Source organism: Suricata suricatta, chromosome 3 (genome assembly GCF_006229205.1).
Source record: "Suricata suricatta isolate VVHF042 chromosome 3, meerkat_22Aug2017_6uvM2_HiC, whole genome shotgun sequence".
In the NCBI taxonomy this organism is placed as follows: Eukaryota; Metazoa; Chordata; class Mammalia; order Carnivora; family Herpestidae; genus Suricata; species Suricata suricatta.
In genome coordinates, this window is record NC_043702.1 from 95,492,654 (window position 1) to 95,513,405 (window position 20,752).

General features: G+C 34.9%; 1 protein-coding gene across 1 annotated transcript in view; it reads left to right on the forward strand.

Annotated features, from left to right (window-relative positions):
• DPP10 (dipeptidyl peptidase like 10) overlaps positions 1-20,752 on the forward strand; it is a 617,838-nt gene that overhangs the window by 544,912 nt on the left and 52,174 nt on the right. The window contains exons 14-17 of the mRNA XM_029933326.1: positions 9,392-9,483; positions 9,894-9,941; positions 13,386-13,507; positions 14,785-14,832. Of these exons, the coding sequence (XP_029789186.1) occupies positions 9,392-9,483; positions 9,894-9,941; positions 13,386-13,507; positions 14,785-14,832 (310 nt within the window). The remainder of the gene's footprint in view (positions 1-9,391; positions 9,484-9,893; positions 9,942-13,385; positions 13,508-14,784; positions 14,833-20,752) is intronic.

Sequence of the window (20,752 nt, forward strand, 5' to 3'; positions counted from 1 at the left end):
TAAAAGTTTTTCAGATTGCTTCTCAAAACTAATGCAATTTATCTTTTTACAAAATACACATTTTAAATGAAAGGATTTAGAAAGGCTAAATCTTAATGCTAGACAGGAGAATTTTCATACTGCAAAGCATTAGGAAGACCAAAAGAAGACACTTTATAATGTTCAAGGGCACAAGTCACAAAGAAAGTATAATAGTTAAAACTGTATCCATGTTGGGGCTCCTGGGTGGCTCAGGGGTTTAGTCATGATCTTACAGTTTGTGGATTTGAGCCCCGCTTCCGGCTCTGCACTGACAGCTCAGAGCTTGGACCCTGCTTTGGAGTCTGTGTCTCCCTCTCTCTCTGCCCCTTCCCCACTCCTGGTCTGTGTGTCCATCTGTCTGTCTTTCTGTCTTAAAAATAAATAAATGTTAAAAACATTTTTTTAAAAATGTATCCATATCTTGGATAGTGTAGTTGCCACCTTCATAAAGTAGATATGCAGAAAAATTACTTGTTAAGTGGAAAATGTCTTGTACCTTCTTTAGTCCCAAGTGAATTATATGAAATTCATATATATATATGCATATGTTTATACACACATACACACACCTGTGTGAAATATATAATATGTTGCATTATTTTATATTTTATTATAATATTAACTGTTATTGTAATATATAATATATATTTTATTTTATAAATACAAATATATAAATATATATATAATTTTGAACACATCAAAATATAGAAGAAATCCTTCTCAAGTGTTTAGGGAACACTGACAAAAGTTGAACATGAATGTTATTTTAAAAGTTCAATAAGTTCTATAAATTAGAAATTATATGAAAGCATGCTATAATTAAAATGTAATACACCTAGAAATCAAGAATATATTTCTAACAAGTTTTCTGGCTAGAAACAGTTTTAAAGCAAATCCAATGAAATGATTCCTTGAAAAGTTCAAATTTGCAAAATTTATTTAATAGTAATAATAATAACAAGAATGACAACACCTTTCAGAATCAGATGTCAGAAAAAAATTATAGCTCTACAAACCTATAAAAACTAAAATGGAAACATGGAATTATATGAGTTTAATTTCTAACTCAAATAGCAAATTATCAGCAAAATCCAACATAAATCAGAAAGATGAAAATAATTAAATTTGAAGCAGAAATGAGGTACATTGTACAGAATATAGAAAAATGTAAAATAATTGAAAAATAATGCTTTCTCTTTGAAAACACACACACACACACACACACACACACACACACACAGAAAACACAAGCTGGCCCAATCAAGGAAAAAGGAGAAAGAAAATACCTATAATTGGAAATAGCTGGTGTGATATTACAGAGGACATTTGAATAGATCCTGAGAGAGTATTTTGTAGAATTCTATGTCAACTAACTTGAAAATTTAGATGAAATGAACAATTTCCTGAGGAAATACTTTTAGCCAAAACTGCCTCAAGAGAGACAGACAGACTGACTGACACACTGACAGAGAGACACACTGACTAATGACAGAAAATAAGTCATAATGTCATCAAAGAAGTGCACCACATAGGAGCACCAGCGCCCATAGGCTTTCATAAGAGAATCTTACCAGACATTCAAAGGTAATGCCAACACAATTTGAATTGTTCTACAGCACGGACTTTCTTTATAGTTGCTATAAAAGCCTTTTATGAAATTTAATACCAATTTTTGGTTTAAAAAAAATTAAAAGGGCACCTGAGTGGCTCAGTTAAGTGTCCAGCTTTGGCTCAGGTCATGATGTCAGGACGGTTTATTAGTTCAATCCCTACATTGGGCTTTTTTGCTGAGAGTGCAGAGCCTGCTTCAGCTTCTCTCTACCCCCTCTCTCTGCCCCTCCCTGCCCCCTCTCTCTTTCTCTCTGAAATAAATAAACATTTAAAAACAATAAAAATATAGAAATCAGAGGATAATTTTTTAACATGATAAAACTTGTATGCCTCAGTCCATAATCCAATAGAGTGGCACTCCCATTAACTTCAGGAAGAAGGAAGGATGCACAGTGTTTCCACATTATTGATTTGGAGGTATTTGTGGAAATCAGAAGAAATTATCAACTAGCCATAGATTTGGAAAAGTATTCAGTGAGATAGCAGAATAGGTATCTAGCATATGGAAATAAACAGTGTTCCTGTCTGCTAACAGTAACCATTTAGAAAGTATATGGAACGGGCGCCTGGGTGGCTCAGTCAGTTAAGCATCCGACTTCAGCTCAGGTCATGATCTCACAGTCCGTGTGTTCAAGCCCTGCATTGGGCTCTGTGCCGACAGTTCACAGCCTGGAGCCTGCTTCAGATTCTATGTCTTCCCTTCTCTCTGCCCCTCCCCTCCTCATGCTCTCTCTCTCTGTTACTTGATTAAAATAAAGGTTAAAAATAAACGAAGAAAGTATATGGAATAGGAAGCCATTCACAATAGCAACAAAATATAAAATACTTAGGAACATATGAAAATGAAATGTATTTGAAATAGATATAAAATATATAGATGTGCAGAATGTACAAAACCTGTATGAGGACAACATTAAAACCTTCCTGAAAGACATAATGTAGACTTAAACAAAAGGAAAAATATCCCTGTTCTGTGATAAAATGAAGATGATAAGGTCAGTATTAATTATAAATTTTATATTATCCCAATAAGAAATTCTAACAAGTTTTTATATATTTGAATAAAATATGCTTATTTTAAGTTCATTTAGAAAAAGAAGTTTGTAGTAATGTCTGAGGAAATACCAAAAACAAAAAAATAGAAAAGGTAAATTCTAAATAATATGAATAATAAAAATCTATAAGTAAAAATGTATGGTTTTAGGACATGAATTAATAAATACTATAGGACCATAATATACAGTACAGAAAAAGACTTAGACACATATGGAAATTTAATATATAATAGAGATGGCACTTCAGAGTACTAGAAAAATGATTTAAAAAATCCTTTTGAAAAAATTGAATATCATTAGAAAAAAGATAAAAGTAGTTACATATTACCACCATAATTCTAAAATGATCATAAATCTAACTTTGAGAAATAAAATCTTACATGTGACAGGAGAAAACATCAATAAATTATTTGTAATCTTAGTTTGAAGAAAGCCTTTATACTACACACCAATACCTAGAGACAATATAAGAATATGATGGTAAATTTGATTACATAAAGATTAGAAAAATATTTTAGCCTTTCCTCCATTTTGAATTTATTTTTGTGTATGGTCTAAGAAAGTAGTCTAGCCTCATTCTGCATGTTACTGTCCAGTTCTCCCAGCACCTTTTGCTAAGGAGACTGTTTTATTTTCTACTGGATACTCTTACCTGCTTTGTCAAAGTTAGTCATGGGTCCAATTCTGTGTTCTCTATTCTATTCCATTCATCTAAATGTCACTTTTTGTCCCAATACCATACGTCTTGATGACTACAGGTTTATAGTACAGGCTAAAGTCCAGGATTGTTATGCCTCCCACTTTGATTTTTTCAACATTACTTTGGCTATTCTGAGTCTTTTATGGTTCCATACAAATTTTAGGATTTTTTTTTCTAGCTCTGAGTAGAATGTTGGTGCTATTTTGATTGGGATTGCATTGAATGTGTAGATTGCTTTGGGTAGTATGACATTTTAACATTATTTGTTCTTCCAATCTATGAACGTGGAATGTTTTTCCATTTCTTTGTATCCTTTTAAATTTCTTTCATAAGCTTTCTATAGTTTTCAGCATACTGATCTTATACCTCTTTGGTTAGTTTCTTCCTAGGTATTTTATGGTTCTTGGTGTAATTATAAATGAGATCTATTCATTGATATCTCTTTCTGTTGCTTCATTATTGGTGTATAGAAATGCAACCAGTTTCTCTACATTGATTTTAAATCCTGCTATTTTGCTGAATTCAAAGACCTAAATGTGAGACATAAAACCATTAGAATCCTGGAGGAGGAAACAGGCAACAACCTCTTTGCCCTCGGTCACAGCAACTTCTTACTTGACACGTCTCCAAAGGCAAGAGAAATAAAAGTAAAAGTGAACTATTGGGAGCTCATTGAGATACAAAGCTTCTGCACAGCAAAGGAAACAATCAACAAAACTAAAAGAATAGGATAAGAAATTTGTAAATGACATAATGGATAAACGGTTAGTATCTAAAATCTATAAAGAGTTTACCAAACTCAACACCTCAAAAAACACATATTCCAGTGAAGAATTGGACAGAAAACATGTATAGACACTTTCCAAAGAAGACATCCAGGTGGCTAACAGACACATGAAAGGATCCTCAACATCGCTCATCATAAGAGAAATAAATATCAAAACCACACTGAGATACTGTCACATGAGTCAGAATGGCTAAAATTGAGAACTCAGGAAACAACAGATGTTGATGAGGATGTGAAGAAAGGGGAACCCTCCTGCACTGTTGGTAGGAATGCAAAATGGTACAGCCACTCTGGAAAACAGTGTGGAGCTTCCTCAAAAAATTAAAAATATCCTACGACCCAGCAATAGCACCACTAGGAATTTATCCAAAGGAAACAGGAGTGCTGATTCATAGGGGCACATGTACCCCAATGTTGATGGCACCACTATCAACAATAGCCAAATCATGGAAAGAGCCCAAATGTCCATCAGCTGATGAATGGATAAAGAAGATGTGGTGTATATATACAATAGAATACTACTTGGCGATGAAAAAGAATAAAACCTTGCCAATTGCAACAATGTGGTTGGAACTGGAGGGTATTATGCTAAGTGAAATAAATTGGTCAGAGAAAGATATCATGTTTTCACTCATATGTGGGATTTGAGAAACTTAACAGAAGACCATGGAGAGAAGGGGTGGAAAAAAATAGATATAAACAGAGATGGAGGCAAACCATAAGACACTCTTAAATACAGAGGAAAAGCTGAGGGTTGATGGGAGTTGAGGGTCAGGGGGATAAGGGGGCAGGGAAATGGGTGATTGGCATTGAGGAGGGCACTTATTAGGCTGAGCACTGGGTGTTGTATGTAAGTTATGAATCACGGGAATCTACTCCTGAACTCAAGAGAGAGCATACTGTATACACTGTTAACTTGACAATATACTATATAAAATACACACACACACACACACACACACACACACATATATACACATATATGTGTGTGTGTATATGTGGAGAAATAGAACCATAACCAATGTCAAGATAAAATTACAATCCAGAAGAACATAATTGCAGCTTATAGTTCACATAATGTATATAAAGAGATAAAGAACTTTTGAAAAATAAAGACCAAAACACAAAAGAAATCTGACTGACAGATAATATAGACGAACATTAGCAGAGAGTCAGATCATGACTGACTCTCATTTATAATAATGCAAATGACACATTATGTATGTTATATTATACATATATGCCTATATATGATGCTCAACTTTTTTCCTAAGAGAAATATAAAGTGAAATTACATCAATATATGTGTCACAAGCTGGGTTTCACAGTAAGCTAAATGAAATGAAGATTAGCTTGCACAACCATTTTTACACAGGAGATCAATAACTTTGGAAAGTAACACAAGGAAGCAAAATTGAGCAGCGAAATTTGAGCTGCAGGGCCATCTGAATGACAGGATCCACTGACGCCATGAAGAGTTCTAGACTGAGTTGGCTCTCAGAGACGTCCCAAGTGAGAGCAAGAGAGCTGTGCTTGTGTCCACCAGTAAGGATAAGGCTGCCCTTGGACCAGGACTGCCCTTGAAAAGAGATATGATCATGGGTGAGACCATTTTCTTCAGTCCGGGCAACCCTCAAAGAAGACTGGCAGCCAAGCACATCCTTCCCACAGCACTTCTATCTGCTTCCAAGGTCCTTCCTTCCAGAAGGCTGTTCCGATTGGCATATCCTAGTGTCTACTACACCACCATTTCTCTCCTATCTGATTGGCAAAGAGTCAAACTGGAACAGCATATTCTCCAGCATGTCCATGAGAAAATAAGTGCCTTACACATTGCTGGTAGATGTGCAAGACGGTGCTTCCCTTTTATTTTTTTATTTTAATTTTTTAATGTTTTATTTTTTTGAGAGAGAGTGTGTGTGTGAGAGAGAGAGCATGCATGAGCGAGCGCATGAGCGGTGGAGGGTCACAGAGAGAGGGAGACACAGAATCTGAAGCAGGCTCCAGGCTCTGAGCTGTCAGCACAGAGCCCGACATGGGGCTCAAACCCATGAACTGTGAGATCATGACCTGAGGTGAAGACAGATGCTCAACCAATGGAGCCACCCAGGTGGCCAGATACTTCCCTTTTAGAGGGACATATCCATACAGTATTTCCCGACACATTAAACCACAAGCATATATACAGAGTTAACCGCTGTGGCATTACTTGAGAAGTGCATCTTGGGAGGCTGGTTACAGTATGGCCACGCAATGGAGAACTATGTAAGAATTAAAAGGATGGAAGATCCATTATGAGAGAGCATGCCCCATATTCTCTAGTTTATCTCTAACTTATATGTGTGTGTGTAACTGGGTTTACATTTATAGTTATAAAATATTGTTTTTGTTTTAAAAATGTTCCCCCCAGAAAAGGATAAACAATCTAATAAATAACTTTTTTTTATATGTGGTGAGAATGGCATGAAACCAAAACTTCTTCAGGTGTGTATGTGTGTGTGTGTGTCTGTGTGTGTATACATACATATATATACACACCATATATCTATATGCCATACACACACACATATACATATACGTTTGAACTGTCTACACAGCTTTAAAAGAATATCAGGGCACCTGGATGCCCAGTTAACCGTCCCACTTCAGCTCAGGTCATGATCTCATGGTTTGTGTGTTGAATCCCACAGTAGGTTCTGTGCTCTCAGTGCAGAGCCTGCTTCAGATCCTCTCTCTTCTCTCTCTGCCCTTCCCCTGCTCACACACTTGCTTTCTCTCTCAAAAGTAAAATAAACATTAAGAAAATAAAAAGAATATTAAATAGAAAATAGGAGGACACCAAAGCTATGTTGAAATACTAAGAGAAGCAAATGCACCTGAATGTAAATCAAACTGATAGCAATTTTATTTAAAGATAATACTAAAACATATACACACACATGCACACAGAGAACATAGGGAAATCTGTCTAGCTATTCATGTATCTCTTCTGAAAAGGCCCAAAACTAATAACATTAGAATAGCATTTAGCACACATAACCCTAGACCTTTATATCTAAATATTGTAATCCAGTGGAAAAAACTCATTGGAGAAATGACCGATTATTGTTAGGAGTTAGGGGAAGTCGAATGATCTCAGAACATGCAATTGTGCAGAAAACAAGGAAGTGCTCAGAGACCAAAGTAATCATTTCCATAGAATAGAGGCTTGCCTTCAAGGATGTCCCATAACCAAATTGTGACAATTTCAGCATCATAAAGAATAATGACAATAATGGAATGTAATATATTAATGTAAAACATATACATTATGTATATAATATACATTTAATACATTAAACATGCTTAAGCATATAGTAATATGAAGAGGAAGGGAGAAGAAGAATGAGGGTGAACACCTGCAAGGAGAAACAGAAGTTTTCTATAGAGACGAACGCCACCCGATAAATACAAAACTGATGTTAGAGTTAGAAAATCACCTTGAAATGATAATTTATTCAAGGAAAGGCCATGAATGAATGCTAAACCTATGAAAGTGAAAAGTTAATGGAGAAAAAGATGCTCACATAATGTGCAGTCTCACCCCACTTTTAATTAAAAGGCAAAATGTATTTTTACAATGAATATATCTCACAGTTACCATTTAAACACATTGTCATGAGTGGGAAGATGTGAAATGGTACCTTCCTAATATGAGGCAGAAGAGGTGTCCAATTCCACCTGTGCAATATTCTTGCCAAAAATATTTAGCCTAAATTAAAGCATAAGAAAACAATCAGACAAATCCAAAATGCTGTACATCCTATAAGACCACAGAACAGAGTATAAAAAATGGTCAGTGTTATAGAAATCAAAAAAGAGAAATGTTTTTCTCTAAGAGAGATTTAAGAGATGACTATCCAACATATGTAAATCTTGAGACATCTATTTAAAAATGTACATATTTATATATCTAAACATAGTATCTATTTTATAATATATAATTATATAATTATATATTTTATAATGTATAATATAATATATATTTTAGTTTATATATATTGCATTACTTGGGGCTGTTGTGGAAATTAGGGTATATACTATTATTAGATGATATTAATGTAAATATTCATAGGTGTGATATGTGATTTGCTTACATGTGGAATAGTCTTAATGCTGAGAGATGTATATTTAAGTATTTAGGCAAAAGTATCCTCATGTTTGCAACTTATCTTTAAATGATTCAGCAGACAACAAAAGAAGGAGGGCAAATTCAACATGTTGATACAGCATGGTGAATCTAGGTAATGATCGCACAGATGTTTATGTATATTCATTCAGCCTTTCTGTAGGTTTGAACAGTTTATCAATTAAAAAGAACACAAATATGGTAAAATTTCACAGACATTAGCTTGACCAAAAATTAAATAATCTAATGAAATTAACTGCCAGTAAGGAAGTGGCGAAGATGAGGAGCAATGCAAACTCACGTTGCTAGTAGACTGTAAGTAGGGACAGCTTTGGGAGATATTTGTCACAATCTAGTCAAGTAGAAGACATGTTTACTAATGACCATTCCCACTTCTTCATGTTTGTCTCAAGAAAATCCTGCCATAAGGTACATTAGGAGACCTCACTAAAGCTGTTCATAGGCAACTTGTTTTTAAGAACAAAAATTTGGAAATGCTCAAATGTCAATAAAACATAAATTATGCTATATTCATATAAAATATGACATAGTGTAAACAAACTTTGGCTGCACAAACAATATAAATTAATCTCAGAAATAAATTCCCGTGTGAAAATAGCAAACTGTAACATGATGGAGTGCTGTAGAGGTTAAAAGTATATAATAGCATTTATTTAGAATAAAATTTGTTCTAAAATGTTTCATTTAAAGCTGTCAAACTGCAGTCACCAGTCATTTGGATAAGCAGTACCGAGGTCCCGCGTCTTTACTGAATGCCAGGATGACTTCCTGTGTCAACGTGCCACACAGGCAGTCCTCACCCAGGAGTGTCTTCTAATGCTTTTCCTACACTAACGGAGAAAACACATTCTCGCATCTGGGTCAACGCTTACGTGAATGTGTGTGTCTTCTTGAGACTGGAAATAAGAAACTGAGTGTTAGCTGAGAATTACAGAATTAAAAGTGACACAGGCAGTTGGTATTTTGGTGTTTACCAGAGAGATGCTGTTTAAATTAAAAAAAAATCAATATTTTCTATTTCTTTGCAGAGTAAAAGTGAGCAAATTACCGTGCGGCATCTGACATCAGGAAACTGGGAAGTGATAAAGATCTTGGCGTACGATGAAACTACTCAAAAAATGTGAGCATTTTTGGTTCTCTAGTCAGGATGGATTTCATGGTTGTCAAAAGCAACCTTTTCTGCCAGATTTATGTTTTGCTTACTGTGGTCCTAGTCCAAACAACCTGGTCATGTAAAGAGCAACATTTTCCTTAAAGACTTTCCCTACCCTTCACCCAGAGACACACTTGCACAGACACATTTACATAGATACATACACACACACTCAGACTGATCACAGATCAGAGGTCACAGAGAAGTGTGATATGATGGTATTTTAAGGAAGAAAAAAAAAAGATGTGTTTCCCAAATGGATCAAAGTTCTGTGGTTGAATAAGAGAATAGGCAAGAGCTCGAAAATTCAAGGGAAAGCTCAGCATGGCAAAAATTGATCTGTGCCTGATGTGTGTGTTGTTTTCTTTCCTGGGCAGTTACTTCCTGAGCACTGAGTCTTCTCCCAGAGGCAGGCAGCTGTACAGGTAAGAAGGTGCAAAGATTTCACTGCACAGGTTGATTTCTCAAACGCCATCTTCACAGCTTAATGATAGGATAGAAATCTGCAGTTTCATTTTTTTAAACACATTTTTTAATGTTTTATTTATTTTTGATACAGAGAGAGACAGAGCATGAGAGGGGGAGGGGCAGAGAGAGAAGGAGACACAGAACTGGAAGCAGGCTCCAGGCTCTGAGCTAGCTGTCAGCACAGAGCCCGACGTGGGGCTCAAACCCACGAATGTGAGATCTGACCTGAGCCGAAGTCGGAGGCTTAACCCACTAAGCCACCCAGGCGCCCCTGCAGTTTCATTTTTGACATGATACAACCTCACACTCTTGGTCCAGTCTCTTCTCTCTGGAGCTTTGCAAGCCAGAGGCTTGGACCTGAAGTGAAGACCATCTAGGTGCTCCTTTTAAAAAAAAAAAATATTTTTCCTCACCTCCTTTTACAGTCTCAAAATATCTTTTTTTCTAAGGCTTGCTTTTCTCAACTACCCTCCTCCCAGGAATTTGTGTATTTTCCTCAGTGGACCTTTCTTCTGCTAAGCTTCCTTCTGAATTTTCAGTGCATTTATATTGCACACTGGTAATTTATTCTCAAACAATATAAAATGATTGGGAACACTTAGAAGAGTAGATCAATGGGAAGTTTTCCTCCCTTGCCCCCATAGGGTGTGAAACCTACTAAGATTGTTATTTAAGCCTGGAACACTCATTCTTTACTAAAATAAAGCATTAGCTGGGTAATGTTTTCATCTGCCCACTTTTCCCAGATGGAAAGTTATATTCATAAAAGATGCTTAAGGTCATACCTATTTAGTATTAAAATGTCTCCTCACTCAGAAGGCTTTTACCAGGACCTCATAAGAATGACTTTTATTTTTGTCTGGCAAGCAACTTATTAATTCTAGACTTTATATACACTTTCTAATTTCCATTTCACAGATTCATTTTTAAAGTGTCAAAACTGCCATGGCATATTCTCAGGGGAAATTCATCATGTTTGAGGAAGTGTCACCACTGATTCTTACCCAGTAGCTTAGACTTTCCCTTGAGAGTAAAAATGCATGTTTAAAGCACCTAAACTCCCCCTAATTCACAACACACTCTTATTTATGCATAAATTGTTTTCATCTGAAGCAATTGTCTATTTTTATCACCTCTCTAGATATGTGATTTTTCTTTTCTTTGTTGTATGGATTGTTTTGTTTTTTCTCTTAGAGTCTGAAACCCATATTCTCAATCCTAATGACTTCCAAAGGAAGAACAGCTGTTTATGCAGACAGATTCTAGTTTTGGCTTAGCGACCTCGGTTAAAGCAGTGGTCACTTTTTTCTTTTTGGTGATCTGAAGCTGATCTTGAAGCGATGGCAGTTCTGACCAATTTAAGGTTGTGGAACTAGTAGATCAAAGTTTTATTTCTCTCATTTTATGAAACTCTTAAAGAAAAATGACAGTGTCAAAAGATTAGACTAGGCCCATTTCAGCCAATGGAACTATTTCAATCTCTCTTCCCAATATAATTAGGCTAAAATGTGATTTGAATCAAAATGACCCCTTGGATTTGTGTGCTTGTCTTTGCTCTCTAGTGACTGAAGGAGAATAGTCAGTCTATCTATGAACTGTACCCGTGAAGCAGGCCATGTTATAGAGGAAATATAGTACCAATAAATTTCCCCTTAAGTGGCTCGGCAAATGCCAGTTGGCTTGACTGTAAGATAACGTTACTGTTTAACCCAGAAAACTCACTGTCTTACCCAGGTCATAAAAATAATCATTGGTTGACTAAATTTATGGGATGAGATACCCCTGAAGAATCACAAATGGTGCCAAAGTCAGGGCTAGAATGAATGTTGTCTCAAAATGCGCATTTCTTTATCTCAATAGGTGACCATAATTTAGATTATGATCTAAGTAATGATAAATACCCTCTGAGGAACTCGAATCTGAAAAGTTACATGGAGTAGAGAGGGAAAGGGTTTAAATTCTAGTTGTGTCCTTTAAGTAGCTGTGGGAAACGTACGCGTTAGCCTCTCTGTGGAGACTGCTGCACAATGCCGTGAGTATAACTAATGACACTGAATTTTATGCTTAAATATGATTAAAATGATAAATGCTATGGCATATGTGTGTGGGAATGTATATACACGCATAGAGTAGTTTCAAAGAGAAAAAATCAGGTATAACTACCTTGTAAGTTACCATAAAGGTGGCATGAGCTAAAGTATTAAATGCCTAGTGCATATTGATTGTTAGAGCAGTAAAGGAAAATTTTGGTTTCTAATGAAACCAGAATGTTTGAAATGTGAAATTTTGAGTTCATGAACTATACTTAACATCTATCTCAATTGGTTCTGGAGCTTACACAGTACCCGTGCCCCTCCCCATGTCCAGAGCCAGGTTTCATTATTTTCTCCAAGTTTAAGATATAGCTTCAGCATTTCCAGCTGTCAGAATAATTTATGATACATCAAATAAATGCCCCTATTACATAGGAAATTTAACATTGGGTAAATATCTCAATCCCTCTGACCTTTAGCATCATTATTTGTAAAATGAAGAGATGATGGCTTTTCTCTTTACCTACGTCCCTGATGTCTCAAAGTATGAATGATCATTAAGATTATATTATCACAAAAAAATAATGTTCCTTTACCAAAAACTTCAGTGCACGTGTTTAGTGCCAGTATTTTCAGTGTATCTATTTAGTGGGAAACTTTGATGGATACCAAATTCTAATGTTTAGAATTCTGAATTTAGGAAATGAACTTGATTCTTTGTGTGAGTTGTGAAAACATTGATTAATTCTTTCAATGAATATTTACTGATGGTGAGTTTATTCTAATCTCTATGGGCACTTCCTTTTAAAACTTTACAAAGAAATATCTATAGAGAAAAGGCAGATAAGAATAAATTATATTGATGGGTGCCTGGATGGCTCAGTCAGTTGAGCATCAGGCTCAGATCATGATCTCACGGTTTGTGGGTTCAAGCCCCACATCAGACTGTGTGCTGACCGCTGGCTCAGAGCCTGGAGCCTGCTTCAGATTCTGTGTCTCTCTCTCTTTCTCGCTGCCCCTCCCCTGTTCACACTCTCTGTTTCTCAAAAATAAATAAATGTAAAAAATATAAAAAAAGAATAAGTTATATTGAGGCCTGTGGAAATCAGTTCCTTTATTGAGAAGCATGCATATATACATACTTTCATATACCTATAAAGGGACATGATTTTAATTTTATTACAGAGAAGAAAACGTGTCTCTTAACAGTAGTAATGGACATTGGCTTTGCGTTTATATGGTAGGTCCTAACTGACAAGAAACCACAATATAAGCAATGCTGTGGCTCCTATGTTCATCTTTCAGTGTATGTCCCTCATTCAAGTACCTGGAAAGGTACCATTTCTAATTTTCTTTTTATTTTCGCAGTGCTTCTACTGAAGGATTATTGAATCGTCAATGCATTTCATGTAATTTTATGAAAGACCAATGTACATATTTTGATGCCAGTTTTAGTCCTATGAATCAACATTTCTTACTACTCTGTAAAGGTAATTATTTTATTTAATCAGTATCTATTACTATCATGAGTAACTATTACTCTCTAGCTATATGATTTGATACTCTAAATTTGTTTTCTTAAGTTAGAAACTATGGATTTACTTAGATACAAATTGCGTCTTCGTGTAGAAACCATAATTGGGAGTCAACATTTACTTATGATTACTAAGAGCTGTTTGAATGTCAACTTAAAAAAAAAGTGAATAAGCATATCTACATCAGCAAAGTCAAGCTACAACAATAAACTATCTAGTCTTTAGAAAGAAACAACAGTCCTTTTATTAAAATACTAGCTTGACTGTTAAGAGATTTAGGATCTACAGAAATTCAGTTGCCTAAGTCTAGCATCCTGAAATTCAGAGAGTTTACATTCGGCCCAACTAGTTCTATCCAGTAAAAATACTCTATCGACTAATATAGTAGTATGGTATATCTAGGTTACACTGATAGGAATCATTGCCTCTTAAATAGATTCTGTATTTCCCAGAGATAAAATGGGAGACATGTGTCCCTTATAATGTGATGGACTGAGTGTTCTTGAATCAACTGGTCCCTGAAGCTGTCCTCTTTTAAGATACCCTGAAGAATAAATCAACACTTGTTCTTTTTAGGTTTTTTTTCCTCTTGGTATCTGAAAACAATGTAATAAAAAAGTGCTTGTTTGAGGACACCAGGGAGAAACCATTAGGCCTCTAGATATAGTTCTGTAGAGGAATAAATCTTAAGGATAACCTCGTATAGTTACACGGAGTTAACTAGTATATCTGAAACATTTGGTGATTCCAGTTAATGTATTTTTTAAATTAGTATATAATTAGAACCAAATTTTTATCTTATCGATGAGATATTTCTATGACACATGCGCTCTTTCTTTCTTGACTGAGTGGTAAATAGAATTTAATTTTGGATGAAATAATGAGGGGGCACAGAGTCATGAACCAGCATTCTAGGCATCACTGTTCTGTAAGAGAGTAGGGAGCATAAGATTGGGAACTGTAGAAATACGGAAGTACAAAGCATTTTGGAGAAGGGAAAATCTTAAAAATGATCTCTGGAAATAGTTTCTTTCCCCCAAATGTTTTTTTTCCAATATAACATCCTTAGTTAGTGATGAAATGTAGTTATCTGGTTTGTTTCATTACGCTTTTAATATGAAATACTTGCATTTGGAAACAATAACACTGTCATGTAGCCTTTCCAATCATTATTACTTTAATGTCTTTAAAATATTTATACATATTTTTATACATATGTTTTTAAAATCCAGGCCCAGGCATCCCAATGGTCAGCCTACATAGCACGGAAAACCCAGCAAGTAAGTACACAAACACGCCCATGTGGAACAGTCCCGGCGGGCACTGGGATGAGGTATCATATATTCTGAGTGTCTGAGTCCTATAGAACCCTTATCACAGGTGTTTTCAGTGTGGGGAAGTTGCGTAGGTACCATCAACTGGACCTTGTTTATGTAAGAGAAACAGTAAAGCAAGTGGTTTGAGCCACGTTGCAGCTGGAAATAGGGGGTCTGTCTCAATTGAAAGAGGACTGAAGAAGAGGCTCATTTAGGTACATGCCAGCCTACCAGCCCCTTACTGCTCCTGTTCATTTTTTTCCTGGCCCTCATAGAGATTATTATTTTGGGGGGAAATTATGAAAAATGCTTTTTTTAATTTTTTCTATCCTATTTCAGATATCTAGGGCTTTCTAGTTTTATATATTCATTTATTCTTTTATGTATTTAATTATCAAACAGTAGGACAGAGGATGGGTGGACCTTGCTAGGAAGATATGGTCAATGTGTTTCAGAAATTTTGGTAGATAAGTAAATGTGTGGTTGGTTGAGGTAGTCTAAAATATGAATAGCTAGATACTGCCTGCCTTTCTTACATGTTCCTTTTCCTTCTTTCAGTTTTATTCAATAAATACTCTTATGGTCAGGTGATTTAAATTAGGCTACTATGATCTAATTTCGTTCTCAGAGATAATTTTATTATCTTATTTAACCTCCCTGTGACTCAATTTCCTCATCTTTAAAATAACTTGCCTAATTCATACTAATTAATAGGTAGCAGAGCCAGGAATTCTATGTGACTCCAAAATAGGGTTCATAATTGATGTAGGAGACTTAGAAAGGAGGAGAAGTCTCACTGTTGCTTGGTTTTATATTGGAAAAGGATATAGGGCACATGCTTCTTTAGAAGTGCAGGGTAGGGTCCAATCAAAGGTGAGTAACAGGTGAATAATAGTTGTTATTTCATGAATCATGAAGGTAGGAGGTATTGATGCCCGTGGCGGCTGCAGTGTTTTCAAAGCAAATGTCTTGGACCATGTTTGGAATCCAGTTCTTTGGGATCCACTTCTTCTTAGGTGTTATCATGTGTTTAGGACCTAGGACAAAACCCAGAGAATTATTAGCTTTCTTGCTTCCCTTTTGAAGTGGGAACATAGCTGCTTTGGTGTGTTCAGAGGCAAAATATACAAATGTGGCCTAGCCAAAAACCAACAACAACAACAAAACAAAAACCAAAAGCAGCCAAGACATAGCCTTTCTAAAACAGATTACCCTCTGTTTCCCTAATTCATAATCACACCTTGAAGATGACAACTTATTGTGTTTTTGTCTTTCACACCTTGTATTTAAGAGTGAGTCTTGATATTAGACTGTATTGTTGAAAAACAATGTTATTTTTATGCTCTTCAGATACCAACATATGGAGATTTCCTCCCTGCTCTAGAAAGACACAGTTGCTTAATTTGTAAAGGAGTTTTGTGTGGTTAAGAATAGGTGAACACATCATTTAGTTTCCACTTATCAGTATAAACCTTAAAGAATTTATGGTAGGCAAATTAATCTGTTCAGTATTAACACTAATGTCAATGATAACAATAAAACAGTATTTGATAAAAGAGAGGCTTGAATTTTACAGATTAAAAAGTCAGTATACAAAATGAGTTCATTACATACCTTTTGTGGGATCTGAGACAAATTAGTATATCATAGGATCAATTTCCTTTCAGGCAAATTAGCAAATGAAATTTTTTGTGAAGATGAGATTTGCACCATAGGATGCAGTGAATATATATTATATTGCAAAATGATGATTTTCTAAAAGTTTCCAGTCTGATCTTAATTAACTTTATTCTACAGTTATAAGGCAATGTTTTCTAATAATATCTACAGCAAACAATGAAACATTTTCGTAGAAGAGAAATAAGCCAATTATGATTATCTCAGGGTCAAAAAACTCAAAAAGGGGCATGTGGCATAGGCAGGTGCTTAATTTTCTTTCTAAAAGACATGTATTGAGATAAAATACATTCAATATCAAGTAAATTTTTGGATTAATGGATTTTGGATTAATCTTTGTTACTCTAGTAAATTCATCATAATTCATTTGGGCCACATGACCTAAAATAGTATATGAAAACAACATTAAAAAAAATGAAAACATGGAAACCTTTAAACCCAATAGTTATCAAAGAAATGCAGAGTAAAACATTGCCATATAATTTTCCAAACAATAACATCAAAAATATACATTGCTAATAAGGATATACTCTTGTAACTTGCAGTAAGAAAAATAAATTACAGCAGTCATAAGCCTTAAATCTTCTAGATCTGTTCACCTGTTATTTTTCCTCCTAATGGTTTATACTGAGGAAATGATTCTAACTAGAGAAAATCTAAGAGCATTATTGATGATAGTAGGAAACAAATCATAAATGATAAAAGAGGGGGATTTGTAAGTAAACTTTAATGAAATATTAGAGCCCCGAATGTGTTCCATTTGTCCTCCTAGAACCACTGGATCTTAGTGTCTTACCCCTTTGGTTTCTGCCTCAGAAGGAATCTATATGGAGGACTTAGTTTCTGTTCCATTTGGGTGCCAGTTGGTTTCAGCTAAAGTGAATCTTCTGGATGACTGAGAAGAGGGAGAAAAGAGGTTTTGGTGTATCTGTTCTTCCAGCCCTATCTATCCCTGTGGAGTTACCCCCGTGGCCACAACTCCTAGCTGAAGGTCACGATTTTTCACACAACCATCACTGCTCTCTGCCCTTGACCTGCAGGTCTAGCCACTAAGCCCTGGGTTACTGGACTATTACTTATGAACCCCTGTCCATTGTTCATATGTTTATAAATAGTTTTTCATTAAAATGTCAAATTATTCTACTAAGTCAACATCAGGTTCCTATTAGGATTAAAAATAAAAATGTTTACAAAAGTCAATTTCTTCAAAACTGTTTAAGTTATATTTTAAGTGATTAAGGAGTCCAAATGTTTGTGTCACATGAACAAAACTGTTGGAAATGCATGTAAAATTTTAAGAAAATAATACAGATGTTAAAATTCTTGCATTTGCCTACCAGCCTTCCAGGTGACCTTTGTTCTTCTTATTTTCCAAACACTCTACAATGAACATGTATTACTTTTTGTCATATATTACTTTTTTAATGAAAAGAAGCCCTTCATTAAAATGCTCAGTGACTTGAGACGAGGTACAAATATGCAAAACATTACTTATTATTTCAAATGTCCTTTGTCTCATTAGCATTTTCTTTCCTCTTTTTACATTTTCTTTCTCCTTTATTTAGCAGTCATGCTTGTTTCCTTCTGATCTCTTGTTTTCCTCTCTTTACTTCTCTACTACTTTTTCTGTTTTCATTTTCTCCTCTTTGAAAATCACATCTTAACATTTCTTACTCTTTACACTATTTTACCAAACAGCTGTGTATTGTTTTCTGAATTTATTATGAAAAGAAATGCTACCAGCTCCTAATATTTTCAAAGTAGCTTTACAATTTCCTAAAAATTTTTCTTACTATAGTTCTTTTTTTAAAATAGAATTGATTTTTTTGACCCCATGAGTAAATGAATGGCCTTTTTATTTAGAAGTAAAAATTTCTCAACTGTCCCTATACTCATGTATTTAGTTTACATGTAATTAGGTTTATTTTTGCCATGGATATTTGATAATAAAGATGAATCATGAGAAATTATTAGTATATTACACTCATTGTTGCATTTGGCTGCATCCATTTATTCATTTGTCAATTAGCATTTTAATAAACCACTGGTCATTTATTTAAAAAACTAGCCAACAGATAGTCTGTTAGGGGTATAAATAGATTTTTACCTTCAAAAAACTATCCTCCTTGTACTTAGCAAGTATCAGGTGACACTGGCTTCCTCTAAATACAACACAAATGGTTTTATCCACAATTAAATGGATGTTTATGATAGTTCTTAGATTAAAGATGCTGAATATTTGATTAAAGTATACAGAGTTTTAAGTATTTACATTTAAAATTTTATAACTGAATGTTTGGGATAGCTTCCTTGAAAATATACTATTTAAATAATCTAGAATTTCTTACATTTTAGTGATAGAAGAAACCTCTGAGAACATCTAATCTTGCAAATTTATATTGTGGAGGTTGACACTTATTTACAAGCGATGTGGTTTGATGTGCCTGTAATCACGTGCAGAATTCAGAGGACAGAATTCAAAGTTAGATGGTTCTAATTTCCTGTGATTAAAAAAAAAGACACAATTTCAAGGAAGCAGGTCAGTAGAAAGGCAAAAATTGTGAATGTACAAACAAGAAGGGAAGAAAATATTCAAACTTAGAAGATAAAAGTTGTCCTATGTGACTGGAATCAAACATTTAAATTAAAAGCAAAGACATATGTAAGGGTGATAGGGGCAAGCTGGGTCTAGGTCATAAAGGTCTTATGTTTCAGTCTAAGGGGTTTGTATTTAACAATAAAGTTTCAAAGATAAACCACTGACAATTAAAAAATAAATTTGTATTCTGGTCATGGAGTAACTGAACTAAAAGTAGAAATAGCCTCTTGCTAGGAAAAGAGAAAAACTAGATAAAATAAATAAATAAACACTTTTCAGGCATCTGATAATAGTCAAGATAGGACTCTGATCCCTAGAAGAAGGGAAATGAGTGAGTTTAATGTAATGGCCCTGGTTTTCTGGCTGCAATAATTTTCTGAATCTCAGTGCAATGAAGAACACTCCAAGAAGAGTATAAATCATGGCTCAGAGTCCAAATAAAGACAGACACTCGAGTTTAGAAAGGCTAAAGCTTTTGGAATGTTCAGAAGATGGGCAAATACCCAGGCAAGAAAGAGGCAAAATGGAGAAAAACAAAACAAATCTTAACAGGGCTGTGGAGGATCATCTGGGCTCCTAAGGCACAAAGTACCAAGCTGGGCACACACAGGGAGATGGGAAAAAGCCAGAGCTCTAAAAGTGCAGGGTTGTGATCAAAGCAATATGCCAGATCATGTACTAGAACATACTAGAACATTCTGTGATCAGGCAACACACTAGACTGTTGAGGAGGGAGCCCACAAGAGTCATGCCTTAGTTGTAGAGCTGCACCAGCCACATGGTAGAGGTCAGCCTAACCCACACTAAAAAGATATTTTTCAGAGGCTTGGAATGATTAATCTGAACTGCAAAGAGCTTAAACATATGCCAGAACAAAGTCCAACAATTTCCAAAAGAACAGAATCCAAAGCACTGTAAATATCACAAGGGTCAGAATCTAATAAAACACTACTGGCTTTGTGAGGAAGCTAGAATCTGTGACACAAACTGGGGAAAAAAGGCTAGGAAAGAGAAATGGACTCAGAAATGACCGGGAGAGAGCTTTCTGACAAATACACTAAACCAATTATTAAAAATATGATTTTGAAAATCAAGAAATAAGATGAATCTGATGTGAATATAAATAGAATATTTTCAAAGGAACTTTATGAACTTAAAATATCTGAAAATAAAAACTTTGCTAGAAAATACTAAAAGTATATTAGACATTACCCCCCAAAAATAATTAGATCAGCAACCTTGAAACATTATCAATAGAAACTTCCAAACACAGAAAGAAAAAGAATGGAAGAAATGAACAGAACCTAAGTTAACATAGGTCAGGATCTGTATCTATGAAATATTTAACTAGAGTCAAAAGGGGAGGCATGCATTAAACTTTATGAAATAAAGGCCAAATCTAAATAAGATGAAAAGCATAATATAGCTCAACAAGCATCAAGCAGGATTTATTCAAAAAGAAAAGGTTATTTAAAAAACAAAATAACCTTAAATCATTAAAAATAGGACACCTTACATCCATGCATTATATACATGGTAGCAAAGCCAAGAATTACTGCAAATGTCTCATCGGGGGACAAAATAGAGCAAGGTCTTTAAAATGACGAT